Consider the following 22226-nt stretch of genomic DNA (forward strand, 5'->3'; position numbering starts at 1 on the left):
CAAATGCAGTAAACAGGGCCGTTTAGATCCACTCTGTGGACATTAAAAAACATAGAACCAGTAGCGATAAACAGATTTTAATCGATGAGATGAAGTAGACTTAAAAGCTAGCTTGATGTGTCACGAGGCTCAGGCCAACCTCTGTTCTTTCCCATGTGCGAAGAAAATGCCCATAATACATAATGTTAGTAGGATCGAGTGTAGTCCATTTCGGTCGGTAAGGCTTTCTGTAATTTGCGAAAGGAAACGAAACGAAATGAAAATCTTGAATTATGCTAATGATTTGTTAAATAGAGATCGTAAATGACAGAACTTTGTCATAGTATTGATTAATCACGTAAGTCGATGTATTGATTTTCAGCAGAAGTAGTAGGGTCTCAGACATTGTGTATAATTTCCACTTTGACCAAACCTCGTGCTCCAACCGTGTTTGATGCTTCATCAACGAAAAATAACACTGATTGTGAAACGATTGTGTTTATCTACAGGGTGCTTTTGGCAATGCAAAGAGAAGGTGAAAGATGTAGTTTGGTTAAGATCCTTTGACGTGAACTTAAACTCATTTTCTTTGTGCTTAAACCCTCAGGTCAATTAATTAAGTCAAGAAAATTAGACAAGACACCTGCATATATTGGCGAATCGTTTTATGCTCGTAGACCTTCTGATGTGCCTATTCGACAATCCTTTCTGTCATCACTTGTCTGGGTTATAAACCCTCGCTACATGTGTTCTGTTCCCGATTCATAATATTTGCATATCAGAACTATTCGTTTATCCTGTTATCTTTTGCTTAATAGTCAAGAGAACTTTTGAAAGAAAGGAAGACAGATTGCTTCCCACCGTTGGTCGCCTTTATGAGACTCAGCTTTTCATTCACAGCCACCTTTACTTGAGTGGAAATTGTTATTTGCATATCCTTCCACATTATCCTTTCTTTGGGATATCCGTTGCGTGACAAAGCAATAAACGACTGCGAGGCGGTCAGAAGGCTTCAGCGAGTGTGGTTCCTACGAGACATTCTCTAATACTATGAACGTTGGCCGTTGATAATAACCACCATGAAACCCTCCATTTCATTAACGGAAGTTAATCATCAAACACAACACGTATTCGTGATTCCATCGCTTCGAACTTTTCTCAGACGTGGTACTCACATCGTTGAAAGTGGTTGCCTCTTTCCTGCGCATGCTCATACACTTGTCACTTGCTTTTCAAAAGTAACTTGCCTTTTAGAAGCCGTGGTTTGGTTTCGCAACGTTTTGCGTGATGAGACTTAAAAACGTGTTGTCCTTCCCCTCGCTCGGGTTGAATTTGTTTTGTTCCGCCGTTCATGGTATTCTGAATTTTCTTATCCCTTTCTTTCTTTCCTTTTTTTCTTTTTTCTTTTTTTTTTTTTCTGTAGGGCCACTCATTTGCAAGACAGAGGAATGTTACAAAATCTCTAAAGGTCGGTGCGACATAAATGCCATAAAAAGCGAATAGAAGCAGAATTGATAACGTCAATCGACAAGCTGCCTTCCGTGTAGGGGATGCGGTAATCTTGCACTGTCAACAACAATTGCTTCGCAGCGCTGTGGGCGGGGCTCACTTCAATCCTCCCAGCCACACATAAGGAAGAGATTTTTCTCTTTTTCTCCTCCCAGCCCCGGGATTTTTCCTCCGGCCTCTTCAGTTTTCCTCCCTGCACAAAAACTGACGAGTCTGATCTCAATTTGACTCGCAAACTGAAGACGAGAAATGCCTTTTGCCCATGCACTATCCGTACTTGTCCCTATTGGACACTGAAACCTGTCTTTATGCTCAGTCATCAATACTGTTTCCTTTTATAAAGTTATCTCCAATCAGATCGACACAAGTAAAGATCCATGCGATGATTTTTATGCGTACGCTTGTGGAGGATTTATCAAAACGCACCAGCTTAAAGGAAATCAGAGTTCCGTAAGCGGCTTTACAATCGTTAACGACGATAACATGAAAGTTTTACAACAAGCGATGGTGAATGCTTCCACCAAATACAACCAGGTTAGACATACGGTTTCTTCATTTAATTAACAACGGTCAGTTATTTTTGTAGCACTTCACTCTGTGTAAACTTTTCACCCTTAAAAATAAGGATCAATGTCAGTATCTGAGCAACTACGCACCAGCCCCTCCCCTAATCCAACATTAGTCAATTGATAATAAGTTAGGGTTGATGTTGGGGAAAGGGAGGGCAGGTGTGCAATTGCTCAGATACTAACATTGATCCAAAAATCGAAGGCACCTCTTGGCTCGGAATATTTCACTTCAGTTAACCTCAGAGCAGAAAGAAGTAGTGAATAGTGGTAACAGTCACTTGGATGTTCGCTTAAGGACGCCTATCTTTCAAATACCCTTCAGTTTCGTTAGGGATTAGTCATTATATTTCGCCTGGAGAGGGGAGAATGGGGCGGGATTGGAGGATTTTGGTAGAGATCACAAGTTTTCAGAAGAAATGGAAAGGGGGATCAGTTATCGCCAACAGAGTATATAAGGCGGACTGAGGAAATTTTTCTGCCATTAACTGCCAGAAAAGTACATTTCGTAATCTAATTTTCCTTTTGTCCGTTATTCTTTCCAGAGCTCCTCCATTTTGAAAACCGTCAAGATTTATGATTCATGCCTAAACACATCTGCCATTGAGAGTCGTGGAAATTCGCCTTTAAAAAAAATGATAGAGAAGTATGGTGGCTGGTCAGTGTCTGGAAATGGATCGAATTCATGGTCAGTGGAAGAAAAAATGGGGCGAGTCTTGAGAGACTTGAACGTTCAGACACTGCTGCAGGTCACTGTAGGAACAGACTTAGAGGATTCCAGTAAACATATTCTTAATGTAAGTATTACGATGGTATTTTCCCACACCAGTTATCATACAAAGGCTTTTTTTTTTATTATGCGGACTGTTTCCAAAATTGATACACACATCATTGACATGGGACCGTCAGGTCCAGTTCAGACGCCTTTTTTTTTGCATGAGCCACATTGAGTCCACTGAATCACGATCGAACTCATTTCGCAGTGGCCGAATGAGTTCGGATTGACACACTCGTTCTTCGCGTTTGTAGTGCGGCGTCTAGCTCAGTAAGGGTGAACAGTTTAACTCGCCGGCTGTTATTTATACACCCAACATTTCACGATCTGGACCAAATGCATCGATTATTTTGATGAATATTGATGACACTAACTGTAAATCAAGTTTAGCCGGATCAATTCAACCGTTATAGATCAATTTGGGTTAATTTGGCTCATGTGAAGTACAGAATCTGAAGTTGGCTAGGTTTTAAAAACATATGACTCATTACGTCAACATTTCCGAATCCGTCCATTAGAATTTCAATTTTTTGTATGAAATTTCCGATTTTTCCTTGGATATGGCTAACGGGAGTTCCCGGCGAGAAGTCGATGATTGAACCACACTGTGGCACACATTGGTAGTGGCTACTTGCGACAAATGAGGTCGTATAAGTTTTAAGCACTTAAACGGTACTACTTTGTACGGAAATCACTAAATCGATCAATTTTTTTTCGTTTAGCTCAATATTGCCTCATTAGGGATGGGTTTTCAGTACTATTTTGACCAGAAAGACAGCAGCGTAAAGGTTGGTATATATAGAGACTGTTTACCTCTGGCCCTTACAAGGCTCGGTCGAAGGGCATTTTCTGTCTGAGGACTGGTTCATTTGTAGTTTTTGGGACTTACGTATGAAAGCGAAATTTGTTGTAAATTTTGAAGGGGGTCATTGAAGGTGTAATACCAGAATAACTCTTTAAGAGATTCAATAATTAGGAAACTATATGTACCTTATAACTGAAGAGTGTAAAAGAATTTCAATTAAATAAAGGATGTTACACGACAGCGATAAGATTTGAATTTTATGCGCGAGTGAAAAGAACAATATCTAACTGGAGAGCACAGCGAAAAGTACGACGCTCGGTTCACGGATGTAGTGGTCGTATTGATTATATGAGGGTTTTAGTTCCCGATAAACACTCCGGTCCTTACAATAATATACTCCACTACGCCTCGTAGTCTGCAGCCAGCGAGTCCATTTATTTGCCGTCTAATTTTCCAAAAACCTCAATAGTCGTCGAATGTTCCGCATTAACATAGTGACGGATGAACCATGATAACAAAGGCAAAAAAAAAATTGAAATTAAATTTATCATTTTTTATCAGAATGGCGAAATAAATAGAATAAACTAATTTTCAAAGGTAAAGTTTCCGTTTAGAGTTCATCACGTTAAAAAGGGTTGTGAAGTCATAAAATCGTGCGCTACAGGCCAGTTCTTCTCTTGCGTGAGCTAATAAGGATCCAAAATTTTGGCTTCTATTTATTCTTTTCCTTGATTCCCTGTTGTGTTACTTTACCGTTATGGTTAGCCATGTGTAAGCAAACATAACTATTGAGCATTCAAATACTCCATTTACAGGTCCGCACGGCGTACAAGACTTACATGAAAACTATTGCCAAGCTGCTTGGAGGAGGGCCTTCTTCAGATTACAAGATGGATGCTATATATGATTTTGAGAGGAGCATTGCTGAGGTGTGTTATTGTCTTAATTGCAGATAACAATGTATGACGATTTCAGCCGGGCAGGTTCTATTTCGATCAGGGGAACGATTGACCAAAGTTTCTTTATCTTGTTGGTAACAAAAGAAAACCGTCAATTGTAACCGTTTTCTTCGAAATATTTTTTCAGTCAGTGGATCCCGATACAGTGTCTGAAGATATAATAGAATCTCTTATGGAGCATCACAGATCTGGGCGATCTCTAGACGAATTGGACAAGACAATTGAAGACTTCTGGCTTGCCTCAGATTTTGATGTGAGTAAACCTGGCGAACATGGCATAACTATACCTATATTGGGATGGTGGAGGTAGAAATCACAGCTAAATTTGTTTCAAATTTATGATATCGCTTTCTATCGTGAGTTATTGTATAAATCAGCAAGAAGAAAATCACTTCCTGTGGCACTAGACCTCTTTAACTTAAGATGTGCCTCATTTCTCAAATTGACGCTCTCGGACGATTCTCTGAAACATAACGATGCCCTTGTCAGCGTTAGAACTACGGCATCGATCCACAACATCGTCAGGGAATTCCAAAGTCAAGGCCTCAATCGAATCGTCAAGGTAACTTTTCAAATGGTACTAATGGCCCTGACTTGAAGTTGTATTAGTGCCCTTTTGCCATAGGGGACAATTATTACTGTGTGTCCGAATGAAATTTTCTTTTTAAGAGGGGTCTTACAACTGTTACTGAAGTTATTTCCTTTGCTTAGCTTACTAACTCTCCTTCTCTTTCTCTCACAGACAATGTTCGTGACGGGATTTCTGAACACGGCATTCTTCAAGCAGGGAACATATTTCAGTTCGTACGATAAAATCTATTATCCTCAAGCAGATGTTTATACAAAAGTATTCAAAGCGATGGCAAAACAATACAATCAACCGTGAGTTTTACAGGTTCAAGGGAATCTTTTTTATGCTCGATAGCTTTAATATGGTGCTTAATAGCCTGTTGCAGGCGTTTAGGTAGAAAAACGGATCGAAATGGCAAACGGCGCCCCAGTAGCGGCCGAGTAAAAAAGTAAGAGAAGGCTGGGCCGATCAGACCTCGACCTTATTTATTTAGAACCTTATTTATCGCACTCCTAGGCGATAAATAATTTCTGCCCCCTAAAAGATCTTTGTTGGTTTTCTCCAACTGCAGAGACAAACAAACCGTCAAGGATTACATCATGTGGCGTGTGATTGACAACTATGTGATGTCAATGCCTGACAAGTTTGTGCAAGCGAAACTAAAATACGCGCGAGCAGTGAGAGGACTGGTAGCATACGAAAGATGGTCTGAATGTCTGGAAACCATGATATCGCCAGTGGGCTTCACTTTAGGGCGTTTGTACGTCGACGCGAATTTCGACGAAAGTACTAAAACAACGGTAAGATGGTTGAATGTCTTTCCTTAAAAAAAATATCAAACCTTAGGGTCACACTGTGGTATTTCACGGCGCATTCTCATTGCGCATCATGTTACGCGTGAGTAGAGCGCTTACATCAATGATGACAAATTGTTTTTAACTCCGAAACTCGCCACAGAGGAAAATATTAATTTTCTCGTTAAATTAGAGAGATAGGCGACTCGTCGTAATTCCTTCTGTTTTGCCATGGTTTTGTTGTTGTTTGTTTCCTCTGTCATGTAATGCAGCAAGGTCAGACTCTGAAACGAACCGTTCATTTGTCAATTTATTTATTTATTGATTTGTTTACCTGTTTATCGATTTATACACGCCACATTCACTAGCGACAAAGCTTATTTAACATTTTCTTTTTCATCGAAAGAAGAGCGGAATTTGTTGGTGGCATTATAGCCTTAAATATTATTGAGGAGACTTAAAATGTATACTTAATTCATTTTTCTGTAACCAGGTGAAGGACATGACTGCTCGTCTCCGCCAAAGTTTTATTGATAATCTGGATGACGCAGACTGGATGGATGACAGTACAAAACAATCGGCTAAAGGAAAGGTATGCTTACGTACTTAATATCAAATTTTACTCAAAATTTTACCCAAAATTTTCTAACGTGATTGGTAGCCATACGATTTGAACACTGATAGATAAGAAAGCTGTACGTATCATTTGCGCGCTCTGTTAAATAGATTTTTTTTACCATGTAACGAAGTTTTTGCTTGGGTAAACTTTCCACGAGAATCACCAGCTCGTGCTTTTGATGGTTCTTGAAACGATTGAATTGAAGCAGCTTCGCCGAACGAACTCATAAACTTGAAACTCTCCCTCTAAATGTACTTTTTATATTTCTTTATCGAAGGCGAAAGCAATCCAAGAGGACATCGGCTACCCCCCTTTCATCAAAGACAACAAAAAACTCGACGAGCAGTACTCACTGGTGAGTACTGGAAAGAGCTGGTTGGAGTTAATAATGTCTTGAACAAGATCACGATAATAAATCAATGTTAGTCAAAGAAGGCATTTATCACAGCGCACAGATGGAAAAATTTAATGGATTACTTTCGACGAAATTCCTCAGAGGCACAAATGTGGGAAAATCATTTCTGGTTGTACTTGCGTGTAGCGTTGGAATAACACTGGGCACTGGTGTGCTGTTTACTAAAATATATATATATTTTTTGCCAAATATTTAGCTGAATGCAGGAGATGATTATTTTGAAAACACCGTGTCAATGAAGTATATGGTCGTACAAAAGAATTTTGATCTTCTTGGAAAACCAGTCGACAAGGACATGTAGGTGTAACGGAGCCCACGTTCTTAACAGTATGACTGCTTAGCTTATAAATCTTTGACTTGTCCAGGAATACTTAGGAATCAGGTTTTGATTGTAAATTTCTTTGAAAATTATTTTATAATATTGTCTAATATATTAGTTTTAGCACAGTCCACAAAGCTTACCTCTCACTGTTGAAAACACGTATTAGATAAAGTTTTTTTTACTGAGGTGATTCATGTAAGTAGCGTGAAAAGTCGCAGATGGTCAGGAGAGCGCAGCTGTATGTTCTTTAACTCCCTGCCTCGGTTACTCACACTTTTCCGCTCTCTCTCCAGGTGGATGCAAAGTCCTGCACAAGTAAATGGATATTACAGTCCACAGCAAAACCGGATAGGTGAGTTACCTTTAGAGCGATTTTCGATGAGGTGTCTTAAAAATATTATAGAACTCAAAGTAGAAACAAGCAAACTGCCTGAAGCGCGGTAAAACGCGAATGACAAAGTCCTGATAACTCCAGTTTTGCTTTTAATTGGTTGAGGTGGTGCGAATTTTCTGGACCAGTAATAGAGCATAGTGAAGCAGAACCAATTCAATTCCGAATTTCTTTCCACTCGCAAGTGCAAATCCCTTTAACCCTTTTTCAAGCCGAGTAGCTAGAAAAGTGGCCAGACCTTTGCAATCTCAGTGTAAGGTCTTATTGGTTATTAATAACTGGATCATAACACAGAGCACCACTCGCGTTTTAGCTGGAAGTAGACCCTCACTCTTTCGATGGACTGGTCTCCACCGTGAGATATTACATAACAAGGACTTAGGATCTCAAGATAGTTAATCTTTTTTTTGTTTTTTCTTCGTAGTGTTTTTGGCTGGAATTCTACAATCTCCATTTTACAGAAAGAATTACCCAAAGTAAGCAGCTAATAATATATTTAGGCTTATGTTCCGAAAGATGGAACGCTCCAGTTTTTTAGAGTAAATGAACTGTCGATGAATAATGAGAAAAGCGTCTCAGGCGAGCTGCATTTTTTACTGATGTAGACATTATTCTAGTTGCAATAAATGTCCGCAGAATAGAATAATCTTTTATTTGCAAGTCATGCATTATATGAGACACAATAAGGAGAATATTTTATATTCTTAAAAAAAGTATGCCTCAGAAATTATGTAGCTTGTCTAAGCGTTTAGAGACGTATTTCTTGCAGGTATATTGATTACGGGTCATTAGCAATGGTCATTGGACATGAGATCACCCATGGATTTGACAGCCAAGGTAGAAACAACAGTAACAATAACACTGGTAACAGTATCAAAACAAAAAGAGATAAATTACTTCAACGAAAGAGGAATCAAGCTTTACATATCAAATACTTGCATAGGTAGGAAGAGTCTTGTATGAACAAGATAGCACTGGATCGAAGGTGGAAATCAGGACATAACCAAGTTGCTCAGTAAGTTTGGGTCAATGTCAGTATCTGAGCAGCTTCTCACCTACCCCTCCCCAACAACGTTAAACTGATTGCAATTTGGGGTAATGCTGGATGGGGAAGGGGTAGGTACGCAGAGTCGCCCACACTGACATCGATGCGGAAGTTTGAGGACTGTTTTGATTGATTTCTTTGTTCCTCCACAGGGCGGCTTTATGATAAGAATGGCAACGTGAAAAATTGGTGGTCATTTTCTTCGACTTACAGTTTTGCAACCAAAGCCGAATGTTTGGTGAATCAGTACAACAACTATGACGTGTTTGGGACATATGTAAGTCAGATTCAACAGAAATTCAGCTACAGTTAAAAATTTAGGAATCAATCAAACAAGTTATAAATGTTACTGCGTGAGATCAGGTTTTCCTGTGAATTCGATCCCGGAGCTTATGTTTAGGACTCATTACAGTTAGCAAAAGAAAAGAAAAGCATAAAATAAAAGGAAAAAAACGAAACTTAAAAAAATACTTGTTATAATATCAGTCTAAAACAATTTAACATATCTGAGATAAAAAGTAATTACATTTGCAGTTGACCTTAAAGTTTGAATTAAAAAATGTCCTCGACTTCTTGCGAAAGTCACTCAAGTTTGCTGATTGCTTAATATGTGACGGAAGGTGATTCCACAAATGCGATATCTAGTGAGTAAATGAGTTATTATAATACCTATAATGATAGATGGGTTGAACAAGATTATGACCTCTAGTCCTTAAATTATAATGGATCTTACCGGCTCGAAAAGATTAGAGAAGTAATCAGACACATTTTCCTTTATACATCTTAAGAATTAGATGAGAGATTGATCGTACCTTCTTTACTCTGGAGAATATATATTAGCCGCGTATAATATAGAATCATAATCTTAGCTGTTATCTAAGTTTAGGAGGGCTTTTATCGTGTAGTAGTTAGCTGAGTCGAGTTTAAGGATCAAAGTCTTACAATCTCTGATGGAAGTGGACGGCAGTATTCAAAGTGTGACAGTAAATAAGCCGTGTACAGCATAAGTGCAACATCAGTTAGCACCAACTCTTTTAGACTTCTTAGAGCTCCAATTTTGGCATCAATGTCGCGTGGCTGATATGTGGTCTTTGAACATAACACTTTATCTAAGTGTCCATGTCTCTAGCTTAAAAAGCTAATAGGGGACAACAAAATAATTCAATTGTAAAATGAGTTTATCACTCAAATCTAAAATTTATAAAAATTAAAATTTAAATGTTAAAAATTACGGAGTTATCCCCACTAAAATATACAGAAAATGCTAAAGATATTTCTTAAAATTCTCAAGAACTACAAATAAGACAGGAGCCTCAATTGTCACTTATAAGATATGCAAGATGAATATCCGGTATGTTGGACTTGAGGGATTGTAAGGAAGGTTTGTCCTTGATTTTGCTGTTCAATCTCGAACATATATATGGCCTAAAGTACCTTAAAGAATGTTTCTCGTAATATACACTATTAAATCTGGCTAAATAAAAATCCATATTTCTTAGTGATATGGAAAGGAAAGTGATTTAGTGATGTGAAGGAAAGCTTGCTGTCTATGTGAACACCGAGAATATGATTTACTTTGATGTGAGCATCACCAATGTGAAGAAGAGGCTCTTTAGCGGAGTTACCTAGAGTCTTAGATTGGGTTTGCTTGCCATTGACTACTGAGTGATTATAAACGAACCAGGATGAAAGCTTCTACAGATCTTGGTCAAGAAAGGAGTTTTTGTTGTTAAGAAAATCGCTTCATGCACCACGCGTCTTGTTCAGCAGGACTCGCCTCCTTTACCTGCGCGTTGTCATTCATATGTCAAAAGGTTTTTTAGAGTTATCATTTTGAATTCCTACTGAATTGAATCCTCGGCCAGATTCTTTCAAATTGAATAATACATATTTTCAGGTTCTTGAAAAAGGGATTTACTCCAAATAAGACCTGACCTTGTTCTCTTTTATTTGCTCAGTTGATTGGTAGACTTCCCAGAAAGTTAGAGAAACCAACTTAGTGTGGTTACTGTAGTGCATTTACTCCTCACAGAAGCCGAAAGACTGTTAAAAAAGGGGAAAAACGCATTATGTAGGGGATAACCAAGCATTTAAACATTTTAGTTTCCTTTGTTAAAAATAAACGTAGTAGAAATGCTAAAATAGAAATGGAGATACTGTTACCATAAAGTCAAATGTTAAAATCGTTTTGTTTTAAATTTTTTTTTACAGATAGATGGTAAACAGACTTTGAATGAGAACATTGCTGACAATGGTGGAATAAAGCTTGCTTATGATGTACGCTTCACACAAACTGTTCGCTTGTTTGTTCTTTTTTTGTGTGTGTATCCTTGTTTTTTCTTTATGCCTGTACTGCGCTAGCCTCAAGTGCTTACGTTCCTAGGCCCGTCACGTTATCATTTCTCCTCCACGTAGGAACGAGTGATTGCCTGACGAACTTTAGAACGTCTGTACTGAAGGCTAGTGGTAAACATGCAGTATGCATCATCAGCGGACAATACAGTTCGTCATGTAAGTGATGTAAGAGAACGCAAGTTAAATTCCCATTGGCGGTAAACGTTTTTTCCAGTCAAGGGCTTACTTTCGCAGGGTCGCACTCCATTGGTACCATGTGGTTACTACCTACACGATTTTTTAAGATAACATAATCAGTTAGCTAGCTCATTAGTCGGGTTTATGTCTTAATTTTTTTTACAAACGTCAGTGATAACCTTCCCTCTCTCTCAACGGTTGTATTTTTAAGTTGTATTTAAAACAGTTTTTACTTTTTAGTGCATTGCGAAACTCAGACATCTTATTTCATTTCATTCCCAGGCATACGAGTCGTGGGTTAAAGACAATAAAAAAGAAGGACAACTGCCTGACTTGGGTTTGAGTGTGGATCAACTGTTTTTCATAGGATTTGCTACGGTAAATGGTTCTCGATTGTCTAGTTGTGAAACTTAAATAATCACAAGAGGCCAACGACAACTCAAAGGAAACACAACTAACCTCGGCTCTGGAATTTAAAGAATAAAACATTTTAACAGGCCACTTTTTCAAGAAAGGGCTGGGATATTCCTTGTTCGTTGTACTGTGTGCATATGAAAAGCTGCAAATCGTCATTTAGGTCGTCTCAGTTTCTTTACGAGCGAGCGCTCTGTTTAACCCTCAACACGGGCTATAGTTTGGTAAGTGCGACGCAAAAAAAGTGGTGCAAGAGGAGACTGGGTCAAATAGAATGGTGTGGCTAATTTTCTTTTAATTCGTGCTTAACTCCCTTTGCTTTTATCCTCTTAAGGACGAGATCTTAAGAAAATAAAAGATAGTTTACCTCTCGATCTTCATCGATGAATTACCCTCTCTATACTTTACACTTTAGCCTTGGTGTAGTGTATACAAGAAAGAAGCAGCTCTTTTCCAAGTGGAGTCTGACGTACACTCGTTTCCAAAGTACAGGTAAATTGTAATCAGTTCTCCTATTTGTCAGGCCAATTCTGACGCGCCAGTCTTAGATAGCCGGGAAAAATAGATATAATCACCAATAAGTCTGTATGATATTTATGTAGTGGGTTAAGACATGAAAACACAGTTGTTACAGCCTTTTTTTGTTTCTAAATAAATCATTAGCCTCGTTTGCCTCCTATTGCGATAAAAGATTTTCCTTAAACCGCGTGCGCCGAAATTTCTTCCCTAAATTTTGCCTCTTGTCCAATAGTCAGACAGCAATTTGGGATCAGAGTTTTCAAGAAAAACTGTTTCAAGGCGAAATCTGCGGGCTTAGATGACTTGACTAGGGGATGGTCCAAATATCTTCCAAACTATCAATTCATATGAAGCTCGTTCAAAAATTGTACTCTTGTCAACAGGGTAATTGGTCCACTATCCAACTTCAAAACGTTTGCAGACGCTTACAGCTGCAAAAAAGGAAAGGAAATGAACCCGGGACAGAAGTGCTCTGTGTGGTGATCGGGTGATAGCAGTTTAACGGGTTTATTTTATGTTTGAAAGCCGTTCTTAGAGTAAGTAGAAAAATCTAAGCAAAATGGTGCTACTTTTCCTTTTGAAAAAAAAAGTAGTTTGTGCAGCTAATAACTTGTTCAATACTAACATCAAGAGAGTATGTAAAAAATTAGAGCAGAACATATTTGTTTTCTTAACACCAATAGTGTTTAGTGGAGCGAATTTGTTGTAGAAGAAATTTTAACGTGATGTAATCTTATCGATAGCTTCCATGTTGCCCTAAAAGAAGCGAGTAAAATTAATTGTTAGTTAATAGACTGTATTACTGCGTCATCAGTTTATAATTACTATCGAAAACTTAAAAAGGATACCTTCAAGACGAACACGATGATTACTCACATAATCAACGGTTTGTTGTCAGCCATTCCTTCAGTCATGAATCCTTCGTCACTATGATTACACCAATAACAAAGCGACCAGCTCCGCAAGCGTTTTAACAATAATTGATGGTCAGGGAAGCATCGTTCCAGGAAAAGCCTTTCGATATTAATTAGTGAACATAATAGTTCCTATTGTTGGTCTCCGATTTTCTCACATGACATAAAGCTTTGGAAAAAGAAATTTGAGCGAATATCGATACTTGGTACTACCTCATTAATGTAATGTGCAACCGTAAATCTCCAATGAATGAACAACAGACCACATTTTTCATCGTGATGTATCCATTATACAATATATCACATAAATATGTTGGCATCGTTATCATTCGACCAGATGCCTCAACACATCGCTGATCGCAATTGAGCTAAGCGAGTGATTTTCATGTACAGTTCCATTTGCTCAGGAAAACCCAGAAGCAAAAAGGTATAAAATTTAGCTACCTGATGTAACCAAGTAAGGGGCAAGTAAAATAGCAAAGCCTTCCTCTAACAACGTGATAGTGCATCTTTTATTTTTCCTTCTTATCATTTCAAAGATCTCCCTGGTCGCAGTTAGCGTGTAAAATGTACCTCCTTGGGTAGGTTGTAAAACAAACCTAACAATAGCAATAAGAATCAAGTGTGTAAGCCGTTCCCACTTAAACTCTTTGAAATCTCAAAATAGGTTTGAAACAGGTACGATAAAATACACCAATTGCATAAACCTGTACAAAACTTAGAGGATATTTTGAAATATTCTCGCAACAGTCAACCGAACAAATTAACCTTTTCTATCACTTTTGATAACAACCACATTATTAGTTCCATTGTTTCCCTTAAATTTACGGTGCAAGTTTATCTCCCTTGACTTTTTTGATGTATTTCTTTACAAGTCTGCAAACTCTTTCCCTGTCCACACTGCTACTTGATTCTTTAATCTGAAGAAGGAAAAAAATCGTGTTTAAGCAAACAAAAAAGTTTTAGCCCTTAAAAAGCCCTTACGATCAGTAACAACTATTAAACTAAGTGGAGGTGGCTAGAGGTGAATATTACCGAGCCTCGAGTATCACGAAAAGATGATTTTAACTAATTTATTCCTACAACGACTACAAACATTTCGAGTGCAAATGCCGCGCGAGTTGTTCGGAGGTGAATAGCAAAGGATACTTAGAGGTGAATAGCAAAGGATACTTAGAGGTGCGCCAAAAAGACGAATTAAAAAAAGGCCAAAAAATGAAGGAAGATGTAGCCGCCCAAAATTTTTCAAGTTTTCTTGACCCCGACTGTCGTAGCGTGTATGAAGTTTCACCTCTGTTTAGTGACTGCTTCTCAGGATAGTAACATGCTCTACTCTGAAAGAATTCTCTCAAACAAACCTTTTCCACACTCTTTCTCATGATAACTTTGTAGTCATCTTTTGTGATCTCTCCATGTCTAAAGAATGGCTTCAGTGCCAGTTTAACTTCATCGACTATTTGCTCATGCCGTTGGAGTCGTGCTATTCCCTGGAAAATAAAAGAGGTAAGGAAAATCTCACAAAACAAGCGGGAACTTTTAAGCAATTAACTTCTTAAGCGTTGCAGTGCACGTACCAACTGATTTTCATATCGCGAGATCGCACATCGATGAACTGTCCTTAGCAACAGCCAGTAAGAAAAGTGGGAAATTTACACAAGGAGCCAATAAGATGTCTGGAGTAATGACACGTTTACTACCTCAAGCGCGGGAAAACGAAAGTAACCAGATCAGGATTGGCTTTAGCTTTAAATGTTATTAGTTTACCGAGTTGCGCGAGTTTTCTAGATCAATCGCAGATCGTTGTAAAACAAAACCAATGCAACCCGGAATACTTTAGACACTGAAATGAAAATTGCTTCAAGGAGTGATGGGAAGAATTGCTTCTTCTCTAGGAAGGATACTAAGTACCTAAAGTGTGTGCGTGCAAACCATAGGTTGCCCAGACATTGATCAGGTCCTACTTACAGGCACGTTCGGCTGAAGCAAGGTATTGTGGGTAGTTTTCCTCCCGTGGGTGCAAAACACCTTTCAATAATATTTCCAAAGACTGAATGATTGACAGTGGCGCTAGAGAAGTGTTTATGCTCTCGCAAAAACTGCCCTTAACACACAAGTATTCTTCAAGATAGCAGACAAATTTGCTTAACATCATAATTTGTTATTTAGCCTTACCAGTTTTCTTTGCTGCTCTCTGTCACTTTGAACTCCTGTCACTGCCTCCCTGTCGCGTTTTAAGGCCTCCGCCTCATGTCCGACACTGGAGCCGCTAATTTCACATCCAAGAGAGGTGGGTGAATCAAATTCTGAGTACACTTTTTTTAACTCCTCAGTATTACCGCTGTGTGCATCTATAATTCCACTGGCAATACTTTTCACTGGTGAGTTTTCTGAATTGTTAGAGCGTACGGAACTTGAGCTGCTTCTTAGGACATTTGGGGCGTGAGGAGATGGTTTGACCACAGCAATCGGTAACACAATCCCACGATTTGGTGACTTTTCAGAAACATGAAGTCCCTTTTGTCGTAACGCGTGCGCATTTTCCAAGTCACCAGAAACGGAGGTGCATTTACGATCACCAAACATCTGCTCCCTTATGCTCCTTTGCTTTTCATTCAACATTCTTATTATTTCGATATTGCTACGTCGCTGCTCTTTCTCTGTTGCTGGTTGATCGATAATAGGAACTGTCCTGCTCAAAGGCAACGATATGTTCGTGGTTTTATCATGACTGTGAGCTGCGCCAACAAACTTTGTCTTACATGCAGCGGTATTACTTGAACTCGTTACACAAGGTGCTGTGGTTCTTGAGCTGGCTGTGTGTTTATACGTAACGCCAGTGACATTATTTGCATGATATTTTGTCACACCAGTCACGCTAGTCACCCCTGGTACAGATGTTGACTCACTCCGTGAATCTTGCCTCGTTATGTGCTCTCGCAGGAGAGGCCTTACGCTGTTAAATTGAATGCGGGAACTTTCTGTAGCATTAGATTTTGGACATGACTGAGAAACAACTTTGTCTAGAGATAAGCGATACAATGACGTATCTCTTGGTTTAACAATACTTGAAGAACGCGTCGCTACCATCTGGCCCACGGATTTGACAGGCTTACTGCTAACAGTATTGAAAGAGGTTCCTGTTGGAGATAAGTTTTTCCTTTTTGGTATTTTAAAGTTGGAAATGACGGCAAAATTTTGGCTTCGTACCTGATTAACGCTTGACGAGTTACCATGAAAACTTGGTGGCGTTTGATTCAGTTTATCTTCTGAAATTGAGCTCCGTTTTGGAATTCTGAAACCAGAGAGCATCGGTTTTAAAGAGGGGGAAGTTAGAGGGGGAGAACTTTTTTTTAAAGGCGTTGACGACGCAAGAGAGCTATTTTGAATTTCTCCTGCATTTGACAGTTTCCTACATGCACCAGTATAATTTTCCTCTGATGACTTGGAAGAAGAAAGTTTAACAGAAATGGTCTCGATCCTCGAGCCCTGCTTTTCTCCTTGTTTGTCGCCAGATGAATGTTTGCTACTATCCGTAGTTTTTGTCGTTTTGTCCTCGTCATCTAAATTTTTCTCTTCCACTTCTGGTTTCCACCTTTGGTCTCCACATCTGGTCTCCAAATTACTTTCATTTTTGATTTCGTCCATGCTGCGTACTGACTGTGCATCTCTATTCTTGACATGCTTAGTCGAAGACTGGTCGGTGGACTGCACCAATTTCCCGTCACGCGCGACTTGCACGCCGGGACTGTGCAAGGAATCCAAGTCTTGAAATATAGATTCCAGGACATCTGGGTTAGTTGGCGCCGAGCTTTGAACCAAACAAACTAAATTAGGACGCTTTATATCATATACAGCGTGTATGACCCTAGTGTAAGGTCTAGCTTGCCGCTGATTCTCCTTGGTTCAGCTTGCCGAGTATGCGATCGCTGAGGGAAACACAATTGATAACACCTGTTTTAATTCTTGCATAGTACCTTACCTCAAAACTTTACCCTGACCCTCAGTGTGAACTGTCTCGGGTATGTCCTCATCTTGATCGTCGAAATCATACAGGGCAAAAGCATTCCCAAATAACGAAAAACTCGAACTAGGTTCGACTCTGTTAGGAAAAGGTGCTCTTCCAAGAGACGCTGAGCGGCCAGGCTCAGCGCCGGAAGGACCCGCTGCACTCAAACTTTCCAACAGTCGGGCATGAACTGTTCTTCCACGCCTAACAGGTTCGTAGATAAAGGGCGATACTTCGTCTTCCTCGCATACTCGACGCCGCTTTCTTCCCTTCAATGTTGTTTTTGTGGATGATTTCTTTCCTTTTCTTGTACTCGATGTGCCCGTCCTCTTTTTACTCTTGTTCCTCTTCTTTTTCCGCTTCCTTTTCCTTCCAGTTATGGTTGAACTCGATCGAACTCTAGTGCTGCTCCCTCGCCCCAATCCCCGACTGCTACTCCTCGCGCGCCCTCGTCTGCGGGCGGTGCGGGTTCCGCCTCGACCTCGTGTCGAGGCGACTGTTCGAGCTCTTCGGGCTGGGGCTACAATACAAAGACTTTGTAATATTAGGATGGAAGACCTTTTATAAATAACATTCGACTGGCACATAGGGCTCAATGAAAGCTCATGATTTCTTACGCTAATTACCCCGTTTGTTCCTATGTTTTAGTACGTCTCACTCGAAGAACGTATCCAGTATGACAATTGGTCTTTAAAAACAAGATTTTGAAAAAAAGGCAGCACATCCTTGAAACATATTAAAAAAATGGATTAATAAAAACGACAGTACTGTTAACATACCACCCTTTGGGGCTCTGATACCTTCACAAAGTTCACCCTCTCCTTCACTTCTCCCTCTCACCCCTCCTCCCCCCTTCTCCCCCCCCCCCCCCCCCATCATCAAGTTCGGTATGTTTCACTCATCTCATGGCTTTTGCTTTACATCGGTGCACTCCGGTTCACTTTCCACAAATTCCATAACTCTATTTTTTTTAAAAAATAAAATGACCCTTTTAAAGCTAACCTGTTCGTTCCGAAACAGAAACGCGCCTTGAAGTACTTCCTTGAGGTCTCCCACGTGGCCTTCCACGAGGCACCTCTCCCACACCTCCTTCCCTGTGTCCCTCCTGAGGGAGGTCCTCAGGGTTTTCATAACCCTCTTGTTGATTAAAACACGTCGGGCAGTACCACTCCTCAATAGGAACAAATTCTAAAGGTGGCGTTAAACATTCCATATGATAACTAGAAACAACGTGAATAAAAAAATTAGGGCATTTCATGTGATAGTCATAAAACAAAAAGCCAAAAATAAAAAAAAAAAACTGCTGCAAACCAGAACAATTGTTGAAATGAGAACCCTGAGACACGTAGAGGTGGAAACCACATAAAGCACATGGAGTCGCAAGTCACAAAGTTTCGATTGCTTCAATTTTGCATCAGAATTCTTTAAAAGGAGGGCAAGAGTTTTCTAGAGCTTCCACACATGTGTAGATCTTGGACACACTACCAAGGAAATCCGGGATTTATACCTTCCAAACTCAACCCCAAATTACTCCCTTATATAGAGCTGCAAAATTGGCACCTAAAGAATATCTGTTTACCAAATCATTTGACTAAACTAAAAGCGGCAGAGACTGAAATGGTAATAAAATGATATCAAAGAGCTGGAGCTGTTATCAACAACAAAGGGTTTATAAGACTGAAATGGTTGGGAAATAAGCCTCCAATTTTATTGCTGTCATATTGGAAATTTTGGATTATTATAGAAGGTGATGATCACAGTGAGTATAACCTTGGTAACTCTACACAACTCTTAGAAGCCTTTGCGTCAAGACTCACCCATTATCACATCCATCACATAGCAACATTTGTTCTTCTCTGTCATAAAGACTACAAATCTTAAAACAGATGAAAAGTCAAAACTGAGGTAGGATTCTTGTCCAAAGTACCATGCAACTAGTCCAAGCTTAACAAAAACTTTGAATTTTTAATAGTATAATTATTATCATTAATTTTATAGTTAATACTTTGAGTTACATCAAAGTGATAGATACCAAAGTCTTATGTCTTAAGAAAAGGAGAACAGTTACTTCATGTGTATTATTTGTTGGGGATCAGATCATGATTTCACATATTGTCAGCTCTTAACAAGGTGTAAAAACCCAAGAACCATGTCACACATTGTGAAACAAAAGGGCCAAGAATCACAAATAGTGAGATAAAACCCCTGAATGAATAACTATACCTCACAATATGTCGGATCATCCTCCATGTCATCTTCTTCTTCTAGTCTTTCTTCAACTGGAATCTAAATCAAAATGTGACATTCAAGTGAGGAAAATGTCACTGTGCACTGATTACCAAACACACTGGGCCTACACTGAAAGAGACTACAGACATCAGGCAAATGTCTTCATCTTAGAGTAAGTTTAGGGTCTTAATCACATGAACTTAGATTTTCAACATAGCTGTCTTACTTTCTGTAACACAGGTCCTTTCCTTGAAGCATGCACTAATATTTCAGTGTAAGGTTTCCGTCCAACTGGACAAGTATTGGCATTCTATCCAAAGAAACAAAAATACAGCAAAATCATGTCTCTTGAATACAATGTTAATAAAACAAGTTTCCTCATCACTTTATAAGTCTATAAGTTTGAGGTGAGAGAAGTTTGTGAAACTGAGTTCCAGTTTGCACCAAGCTCCTTTAAGTTTGAAAGTTATCAACCTGTAAGGTTCTGGATGTCCTTCTCACCTTTGACCATTCCTGTATACATTCAAAACAAAACACATGTGAACAGTTGTTAGGTGTTCCCAGTAGCTGCTCTTTAAAAGACATCAAACACACTGGACACTGGTCAGTGTTGCTTGTGGATGTCTCTTCACCAGATTCATCAAAGTTCACATCGTCAAGAACAGCATCAAGTTCGTCATTTTCTTCATCTACAGAATAAAATTTAAAATTAATCTTAGGATCTTCTTTACTTTTTTTGAAGTTAAATTCTAGTAGTGCCACTCTCTCTCCTCTCACCAGAATATATAACAGCAAGCTGCTGAGAAAAGTTGACAAAATCCTGAGCAGTAACTTGCCATTTTAAGCATCCTATCAGTTGTGTCATAGATCAATCCTCCCTGCTCCTTCATGTTATGGAATTAATGAATAAATTCCATATCACCATGCATCTGTTCAGAAATACAGGTAGATCACAAACAACATCAAAATGTGGTAAGAATGAAAAAGTGGCAGACTGGGACGAGCCAACTGAGCCAGTCACTGATGTTCTTACCACATTTTGAATTCTTGCATGATCTATTTCTGAGTTGTAGACCCATGGCAACATGGAATGTATTTGTTTTCTACAATAAAAAAAGCAAGAAAGTTCTTGAAATCATCTAATAGATCATAAGAAAGAACCAGTCAAAATTTCTATAAAATTCCACATATTATATAAGAAGGGATACACTTTGGCAGCTATGTAGGCAACCCCTGTTTCACATTGAAACAGACCCTCACATTCTTCTTCCTCTTCTTCACCGTCTCCATCCTCCTCATCATCTTCCTCATTATCATCATCTTCACTTTCAGAGTCACTATCCACCGCATTTAAAGCTCTTCTTCTCCTTGACCACACTCTGTAGCTTGCCTTTTCTTCAGGACTGACAACAAAACCTTCAAAATCTTCATCTTCTCCATCACTACTATCACTGTCTAGAAGAGCTGACATTCTGTGTTTGATAAATGAGAAGATATATTACTTAGTAATGATCTCGTCATAACAAATTTCAGTCCTTTTTTGATATTTCCACAAGGATAAACATTCAGGAAACTATGCATACCTTTAACATTTGAACTGAGCTGGTTTGATCATGGTAATTAGATATGAATTAATTTTAATTGTATGCTTTCACATGCCTTGAGGTCTTTAAACTGTGATAAGGCATGAGATCCCAAAATCTAGCAATTTGACCATATGAAGTGCAAATAACTTGGCTAAGTAGTGCATTTTTGTATGATTCAATGTTCATTTCCTGGAAACAGTAAATTATGATCAAGGGTAGTTTCATACATTCTGATTTTGAAGCTATACCAAAGATATCTATATCTAAAATCTAAAATCAAGCCGATCTGTCTTGAGGCAGGAACAAAAATGCAAGAATTCACCTTGAATACACTTTAAATTTGTCAAATAAGACTGTTTTCTGAGAAAACTTAAATCACTTGACGTAACACTGGTAAATTTTAGAAACAATTATTTTGCAGCTAAAATATAAAGAATCAAGTGAGTGAAATTTGGATGCAGTTTCGAGGTGTAATGAGGAATCAACCATCGAAAGTGAAAATATTTTAGACATTACATAAGCATGTCCGGCTGCATCGAAGTTACACAATAAGCACGAATCTGTACTGTATGTACATGTGAAACATACCGTTAACAGCTGAGAGATATCTATGCACAAGCAACAAAACGATTTGCAAACATATCCAATTCTTAAAGCCACTTCACTTGCACACAGGCAACTTATTGTAACAAAAGTATTTAAAGCTCATAATTTTAGAATCATCGAACGTGTCTGTATGCAATTTATGCGGGAAAAAAACGCATTAACGGACTCGAAGCACTAAAATCTCGTTGACTCAAAATGTTATGTAAACATGCAAAGATAAATGACTTATAACTACCTCACGAAGCAGTTTTGTAAAGCTATTTAAGCAGACTCATTGCAAAAAACACTTTGCATGGTTGACTTCCGCCATTTTGTGAAGACACGTCCTCGCGTGAAACCGCTGCACACATAAACAGATGGTGCGGATGCAGTAAGTAAAGAGAATGGCTGGCAAAAAAACAAAACAAAACAAAAACCAATAACATTAGACTAAAAAATGAAAAATGAGAAAAAAAAAACGTAAAAAACTATTAGACGAAGAAAACTAAAAAATTCAGTGAAATTGTCGACTCCAAGACTGGCTAATTTCCTTGGAAATTCCAAAAGAAAGAAGAAAAAAAAAATAACCAACCTCTTCTTTGTGTTCTTATTCCTCTTTGAACTTTGTTATCGTCTTGTTCTTAAAGCAGAATAGAAGGTCTGAATCTACTCCAAATGCATCATGGATCTA

At 38.8% G+C, this 22226-nt stretch overlaps 2 protein-coding genes across 7 annotated transcripts in view; one reads left to right on the forward strand and one right to left on the reverse strand.

The window, feature by feature from the left end:
* The window catches only part of LOC113674979 (endothelin-converting enzyme 1), an 18190-nt gene extending 5185 nt beyond the window's left edge, over window positions 1–13005 (forward strand). For 2 of the 3 annotated variants that reach the window (XM_089184615.1, XM_027191479.2), the window contains 19 exons: window positions 1403–1447; window positions 1832–2022; window positions 2600–2851; window positions 3552–3617; window positions 4450–4563; window positions 4721–4846; window positions 5336–5475; window positions 5736–5964; window positions 6452–6550; window positions 6855–6932; window positions 7189–7289; window positions 7608–7666; window positions 8130–8181; window positions 8475–8542; window positions 8903–9027; window positions 10962–11027; window positions 11565–11660; window positions 12112–12188; window positions 12599–13005. In XM_089184615.1, coding sequence (XP_089040741.1) covers window positions 1403–1447; window positions 1832–2022; window positions 2600–2851; window positions 3552–3617; window positions 4450–4563; window positions 4721–4846; window positions 5336–5475; window positions 5736–5964; window positions 6452–6550; window positions 6855–6932; window positions 7189–7289; window positions 7608–7666; window positions 8130–8181; window positions 8475–8542; window positions 8903–9027; window positions 10962–11027; window positions 11565–11660; window positions 12112–12188; window positions 12599–12698 — 2084 coding nt within the window. In that variant the 3' untranslated portion in view covers window positions 12699–13005. Of the gene's footprint in view, window positions 1–1402; window positions 1448–1831; window positions 2023–2599; window positions 2852–3551; window positions 3618–4449; window positions 4564–4720; window positions 4847–5335; window positions 5476–5732; window positions 5965–6451; window positions 6551–6854; window positions 6933–7188; window positions 7290–7607; window positions 7667–8129; window positions 8182–8474; window positions 8543–8902; window positions 9028–10961; window positions 11028–11564; window positions 11661–12111; window positions 12189–12598 lie in introns of all 3 variants that reach the window. The other variant, XM_089184616.1, reaches the window with a different exon arrangement.
* A 612-nt stretch (window positions 13006–13617) lies between these two features.
* On the reverse strand, window positions 13618–21895 carry LOC113674978 (uncharacterized). 4 transcript variants are annotated; one of them, XM_089184611.1, is made up of 11 exons: window positions 21792–21895; window positions 20625–20836; window positions 19866–20053; window positions 19591–19674; window positions 19359–19421; window positions 18953–19011; window positions 18138–18355; window positions 17109–17655; window positions 15302–16937; window positions 14488–14616; window positions 13618–14049 (listed from the first exon to the last, which is right to left on the reverse strand). In XM_089184611.1, exons 2-11 carry the CDS (start codon window positions 20833–20835, stop codon window positions 13954–13956), a joined length of 3231 nt encoding a protein of 1076 aa, XP_089040737.1. In that variant the 5' UTR covers window position 20836; window positions 21792–21895; the 3' UTR covers window positions 13618–13953. The 4 variants fall into 4 exon arrangements, with proteins under 4 accessions (XP_089040737.1, XP_089040736.1, XP_089040739.1 ...); XM_089184610.1 differs by having other exon boundaries at window positions 20619–20836; window positions 21792–21885; XM_089184613.1 differs by lacking the exons at window positions 20625–20836; window positions 21792–21895 and adding an exon at window positions 20201–20451.
* Window positions 21896–22226: the final 331 nt, after the last annotated feature.

This window comes from Pocillopora damicornis, chromosome 10 (genome assembly GCF_964200805.1).
Source record: "Pocillopora damicornis chromosome 10, jaPocDami1.2, whole genome shotgun sequence".
In the NCBI taxonomy this organism is placed as follows: domain Eukaryota; kingdom Metazoa; phylum Cnidaria; class Anthozoa; order Scleractinia; family Pocilloporidae; genus Pocillopora; species Pocillopora damicornis.